The sequence below is a fragment of the Egretta garzetta genome, unplaced genomic scaffold (genome assembly GCF_000687185.1).
Source record: "Egretta garzetta isolate BGI_Z169 unplaced genomic scaffold, ASM68718v1 scaffold239, whole genome shotgun sequence".
NCBI classification, from domain to species: Eukaryota; Metazoa; Chordata; class Aves; order Pelecaniformes; family Ardeidae; genus Egretta; species Egretta garzetta.
In genome coordinates, this window is record NW_009260673.1 from 1 (window position 1) to 6,191 (window position 6,191).

At 56.5% G+C, this 6,191-nt stretch overlaps 1 protein-coding gene across 2 annotated transcripts in view; it reads right to left on the minus strand.

Moving 5' to 3' along the window:
- Positions 1–806: 806 nt before the first annotated feature.
- The window catches only part of LOC104132446 (USP6 N-terminal-like protein), an 81,962-nt gene continuing 76,577 nt past the window's right edge, over positions 807–6,191 (minus strand). For both annotated transcript variants that reach the window (XM_035901135.1, XM_009645726.2), the window contains 2 exons: positions 5,653–5,805; positions 807–5,444 (listed from right to left, as the gene is read on the minus strand). In XM_035901135.1, coding sequence (XP_035757028.1) covers positions 4,141–5,444; positions 5,653–5,805 — 1,457 coding nt within the window. In that variant the 3' untranslated portion in view covers positions 807–4,140. The remainder of the gene's footprint in view (positions 5,445–5,652; positions 5,806–6,191) is intronic.

Sequence of the window (6,191 nt, forward strand, 5' to 3'; positions counted from 1 at the left end):
CCGCTCCCTGTCCTGCCCAACCCTCCCCGCGCTGCCCATGGGCAGGAAAACAAACTCCAAGCCCAAAATCTCAGGCAAAAAAAGGAAGCTGCAATGGGGCGGCTGGGGCTGAGGGCAGGATGCTGCCCTTGGCTCAGCCAGGAGAGCACGGCCTTGCACAGAAAGGAGAAGGGTAGGTTTAGACTGGATCTAAGGAAGAAATTCTTTACAATGAGGGTGGTGAAACCCTGGCAGGGGTTGCCCAGAGAGGGGTGGAGGCCCCATCCCTGGGAACATCCAAGGCCAGGCTGGACGGGGCTGTGAGCAACCTGGTCTGGTTAGCGGTGGCCCTGCTCCCTGCAGGGGGGGTGGGCTGGGTGACCTCTAGGGGTCCCTTCCAACCCAAAACATTCTATGATTCTATGAAGTTTTCTTTCCTTGGCTGCTGGGGATGCCTGGATTTAATGCAGTAGAAAAGCAGGGAGGAAGGCAGAGATGGAGCTGGCTGGACCTGCCACCGCTGAAGCACAGAGAGTGAACCAAGCTAAAAGCCAGCAGGAGACGGCCCCCGGTCTTGCTGCAGCATCTCTTGCTGTAAGAAACCTCGTGGAGTCTGATTTTACGCCAAACTTCTTTAACTGTTATCATTACAGCCATATAAAACACAGCATCAAATACTCCAGCCAGGCTCTTTGGATCACTGTAAAAAGGAATGATTAACTTCCCCCCCCGACCCCCCCAAAAAAATTCCCTACAAAAAAAAGTCCACAAAAACAAAAGAGAAAAAAAAAAGCACAGACATACATAATTTTTTTTAAGTAACAATTATAATACATTAGAAAGAGTCACGGAGGAAGCGGTCCACGCTGTAAACAAGACTAGCAATTAGAAAAGAAAAGCAGACGGTAGCCGGGCTCTCAAAGTGCACAGCCAAGGGGCCCTGACCTTGACCCCTGTCCCAGGCTGCCGTCCCCGTTCCCCCGTGCTGCCCACCGGTCCCCCAGCCACTCAAAGTGCTCAATTACAAACAACAACAACAAAAGAAAAACCCCCAAAATACCCCAACCCTGCAACGTTGATCTTTTTAAAACTACACAGAGGAGAGGAAGGCGAGAGCCATCCCAGGGCTGCGGGGGGGTGGGAGGTTGGGGGGTGGGCTGCTTTCCTGAGTTTGTCCATGGTAAGAGTGGCTTCTGCTCCAGGGCTGAGGCCACTTTAGAAGGCTGGGGCAGTGGTGCCAGTGGGGCTACTTATTTGTCCTCCTGAGCTGCCACCCGTGCCCCTCTCCTTCCATTCCTATCCTGAGCAAGAGACATGGCTGGGCCACCTCTGCTGCCACAGACCCGCCATGGCCGCACCTTCATCTGCAGCGAGGCAGAGGAGGAGAGAGCATCGGTCGTCAGCTGGTAGATCACGCCTTGACGTGCTGAAGTGAGAACATGACTTCAAGGAAAGCAAAGCACCTTACTGGTTCCCAGCCAGCTCAGGCTGTTTTGCCCCAGGAACTTGTCCCAAAGCTGCCAGCTGTCGGGGGCTGCAGGTTGGTGAAGAGCTTCTTAGGTGGCACAGGGAAGAGCTCGGAGACCTTCCCAGCAAGATTCACACTGGTGGGAACAGGGCTCCTGTGTCACTGAAACCAGCTGCTGGCTTCCCCGAGGCTTGGAGGTGACCAAAGACCTTGCTGCTTGTTCCTGTTAGGGCTTGGAGGGGAGGAACATCCCACACCCCCCCTCCCCAATTCTTGTTGAACACCATGCACCAAACACCAGGCAATGGGTACTGTGCATTTGACAGCTCTTCAGTAGAGCAAACCATGGTTTTAAATATGAATACTGCAAAAGATCCCAGCCCCACGCTGGGTGAGGAACCTGGGCACACGTGCAACATGATGTACAAAAGCGGTATGCCCGAAATGAGGGCAAGAAAGGTCTCAGCTCTTGCAGGAGCGAACCAAACACTCAGATGTGTTTTAGCAGGAGTCCTGTGTGTGCTTCAAGGAGAGGACAGACATCCCCCCCCCCAAGCTACAGAAACCAAGGCAAGAGGTGATCACCAGCCCTCAGATGCTGCTTCTTGCTTCCCAGCGAGCTCCAGTGGCCAGGGGGCTACTAGCAAAAGGCAATTGATCCCTGTCCTGAAATACTGCCCAGGTATTGTAACACACAAATAGGTTTAACTACTGTCGGTTACTGAAAAACGTACTCTAAATGAAAACCAATTAAAGCACCGTTGTCCTAGAAAGGACCCGTGATGTCTCAAAACACAAATACTGAACATTCATACAGCACTTCTCCTCAAAGAGCAACTCTGGACTCCTCACAACACCCTCTGCGAGGTAGCTGGTAGGGTTATCCCTGCTTTGCAGAGGGAGCGAGGGCGAGCAAGGCTGAAGCCTCAGCAGAAGATGGGGGGGGTCTCCAACAGAGCAGGGGTTGCAACAGATGCTGAGGGTGCTGTGGTCTGGCTGGCTACATCCAAACAATAATGGGGTGCTCCCTTCAATGCTCTCCCTTGCTGCAAATTTAAACCACCACAGGCACGCAAGAAAAAAACCAACCCTGCTAAACCCCACCAAGTGATTTAGGGAAGTTTTCTGCTGGGCTTCCAGGTAGGCTTCAGATCAGGTTATGGCACTGAAGCAGCCTGTGAGGGGAAAAAAAGAAGTTCTCAAAGTGTCCTCAGAACTTAAGGGAGCTTTTGCCCAGGGTCTTCACTGAAGGGATGGGAATCCTGCCTGCAGTCCCATCTAAGGTGGCATTTGCAGCCACCCCTTCTGGACATCAGAGTCAAACACAGCACATCTGGACTGTATTTCCTGCTGCTTCCATTGATCTTCCTTCCTGATGAAGTCCCTTTACCTGTAGGGGTGAAGTAGATCCTGGAACAGGAGTTTGGCCCAGCTTTTTCAGTGGGGTGAGATGTCCCTGGGTCCCTGCCAATGGTTTGGGCTGTGCAGCAGTAACACCTTGGGACAGATCATCAGGTCTTGGTGCATGAAGGGCAAGTGGGCATGTGGGCACCCATCACATTATTTCCTCAGCAGTGGGCTGTGGTGATGTTGATGCTCTACAGCATCGTCTCCCAAACCTCTGTGCCCAGGTTTCCTTCCTTGGTTGTTGATTTCTGGGTGGGCTAAGCCAGAAGGGCTGAGATCTGGGCAACGTGCTCCCCTTCCCCAACTCCTATGCCATTTCCACCCTGACATTTAACTTGCTCGAAGTAAAAGCGGGCTTCAGTGTGGGCACCGTGGTTAGACACCAGCACACCTCCAGCAGCTTGCCAGTGAAGGCGGGAGGTTTCCCAAGGCAGCAGCAGCCCCTTTTCCTGTCCAGCCAACGAAAAGGCAGCGAGCCCGCTCGCCGCGCTGGACCTGCGAGGGAGAGGCCAGCAGAAATGCCACTCAGCCCAAGAGACCAGGCTCAACAACCTTCACTGCTGCCCTTGTCACCTTGAGAACTTGGGAAAGACCCACCCTGCTGGCAGTCCTCCACCAGGGTCAACCAAGACCCCCCCCCCAGGGACTCACCAGCTGTTAAACCTCCCCTCTGGGACACCATCCACCGCCGCCGCAGGAGTCGGATACAGCTGGGCACTGCTCCGTGGAACTGCATAGAGTAGGCAGTGGGCTGCCCGCACCCTGCTGGGATGCCGTGGCCCTGCCCGAAAACGCTGCTGCCTACAACCACGGGTCTGGTAAAAGAAATAAAGATCTATTGCTACAAAGGCCTTTGAACACACTGCTGTTGGCTGCGCCACTCAGGTATTTTAAAGAAAGCATTTTGGACTCCTGCGCCTTGCGCCTACTTCCATCAGCCACGGGTACCCAGAGAGCAGAAGAAAACACGCAACACATTCGCCGGCCCTGCCTCTCCCCTGACAGGCCAAGGAGGCTCGGGGAGCTTGGAGGAATAAAAAATGAAAGCGCTTTCCAATTTGTCCATAGCAAAGATGCAAACCCAATTTGCCAGCCACCTCCTGGCGCTGGTGGCCACTACTCCATCTCCTCGCCGGGTGCTCGTACCAAAGCACAGCTCAACGGGCGATGGCTGCTGTGCTGTCACCCCGACACAGACCTGCTGAGAGGGGGGGTGTGTGTCCCAAAAACAGGGTGAGGGTGCTGCTCCAGCACCTGCTTCCTCTCCCTCACCTCCCCCATCCTCACTAAAATGTCACCGATTTGGGCAGCTTTGCCAGGGGAGGAGAGCCTGAAAGGAAACTGTTCTCCGAGCGGGATTTGGCAACCTGTGGTGGTAATTTTGGTTTGGGGCTGAGGGGCGGTCGTGGGGCTTTCAGTGCGTTTAAAGGTTTCTGGAGGCTTTTTTCGGAATCTACCTTCTCTGGGTCCAGCACAAGAGCTGGTGGCATGGAGCTGTCAGGCAGGGGACATCCAGTCTCTGGCAGAGGCAAGGCCACCTGCTTTCTGTTTGAGAAGTCCTGTTCGGTCGCGTGGGCCAGGTGGAGGGGAGTGGTGGTTTTGATAATGGCGTAGGGGCTGTTCCCCTCTGCTGCGGGGGCCGGTGCCCTCTGGAAGGGGCAGCCCTCGCTCAGCCCCGCTGCCTCCAACTCGCCGCTGGGTAAGATGGGCACGCTGCCGCCCGCCAGCCCCTGCGCAGGCAGCGTCCCCACCAAGCCCTCCGGCCACCGCGCGGAGCCGGTGCCACTCCCTGGCCCGTTCTGCGGCAGCCTGGCAAGCTCCCCCATGGATGCAGCTTTGGATGCCAAGCACTTCAAGTCCGTTTTGTCCGGCAGCACCGCTCTGCAGCGCTTCTCGGCTGTGTCCTCCCCGTGCTCACTCCTGGGGGAGCCGGTGTGCTGCGGCGTGCCGGGAAGCCGCTGCCAGCCGCCCGGCAGAGGATGAGGGGGTGCATCAAGTGCTTTCTCTTTGCAGAGGGAAGATTCTTGTTCTCCCGCCGGCAGGGCAGCAGGATTGGGCTGGCATACCGCATGGTCCATAGCGGGAAGGTCAGTGGTGCTCAAGGTGGGAGGACTCGACACATTTTGGAGAGAGGAGTCCAAGGAGCCGTGCTCAGCTGGGGCGGGGAGGGAGACTGAATCGTGGTCCACCATGGTGCAGCTGGGAACAAGAAGAGGCTGCTCCAGAGGCAGGGCTGTGGGCAGGAGGTGATGATGGACCTGTGTCTCGCTTGCCTTCAGAACAGACGGCGGCTGCCCGTCCCCGGCGGACTCCACCTGACCTTCCTCTCCCGGCGGCCCCCCGCCAGGAGGATGCAGGTGGATGTCTGTCCCTTCAGCTGCTTCACTGCCCTGGAGGGTGGGAGTCCTTGCCTCTGCTGCTGTCGTTCCTCCAGGCACCCCGGGACCTCTGGGGGGATGGGGCTCCCTGTCCAGGGCGTGCTCACTCACCCGGCCATTCTGGCCGTTGGCCGCCACGTTGCCCTTCACAGCTACTAGGTTGAGGGAGAGCTCCAGGCCCAGGGGTTTCCGTGGGAACTCCTCAGGCTTTGCTGCATTGGAAGCAGAGAAAACAAAATAAACCCCAGACTGTGCATCAGTTCATTTTTTGCACCCAGTGTGCCCCAACCGCAGGGAAGGCAGATGCTGCACCCAGCGGGTGCCAGCCCTTTTGGGCTGCCCTGGCTCCCAGCCAGGCCAGAAGGATGCTCTGGTCCCCAGGGGACACGGGTACCACCACCCGCCTTCCCCTCTACCCACCTGGTGGGGGGAGGTCAAATTTCATCTTGCGCAGCTCAGTCATCGACACCTGCAGTTGCTCGATGACAGCATCGTCCTCATACTGCAGGGAAGCAGCGATTTTCTCCTGCAGAAATTCCCGTAAATCCTCCAGCGTCATCTTCAGCAAGCGTTCTGGGAGACAGTGGAAAGGAGTAATGACAGCCAAGCTGCAGGGCAGCATGAGCATGGGTTGCATTGCTTTGGTTTTATCTGGGATTCTGCTGCTGTTCCCACTCCAGGGTGGGACAGCCTGAATGTCTTTCCCTCTCTCCCACCCTCCCACGGCTGCTCAGGTTTGTCAGTATTTACATCTCTGTGCCACCTCTGGGCAGCAGCTCAGCAACGGCAGGACAAGGGTGGGGCTGGGACCTATGCTGGCCAGGATGCACGGTTTTGGGCCATTTCTGGAAGTTCTCACCAATACCTCTAGGAGGAGGAAAAGCTCCATGAGTTAGACCCCGAATGTCAGGCTGAACAGCCACTGGCGGCAGCCCGCGCCCCCAAGCCGGGAAGCCCAC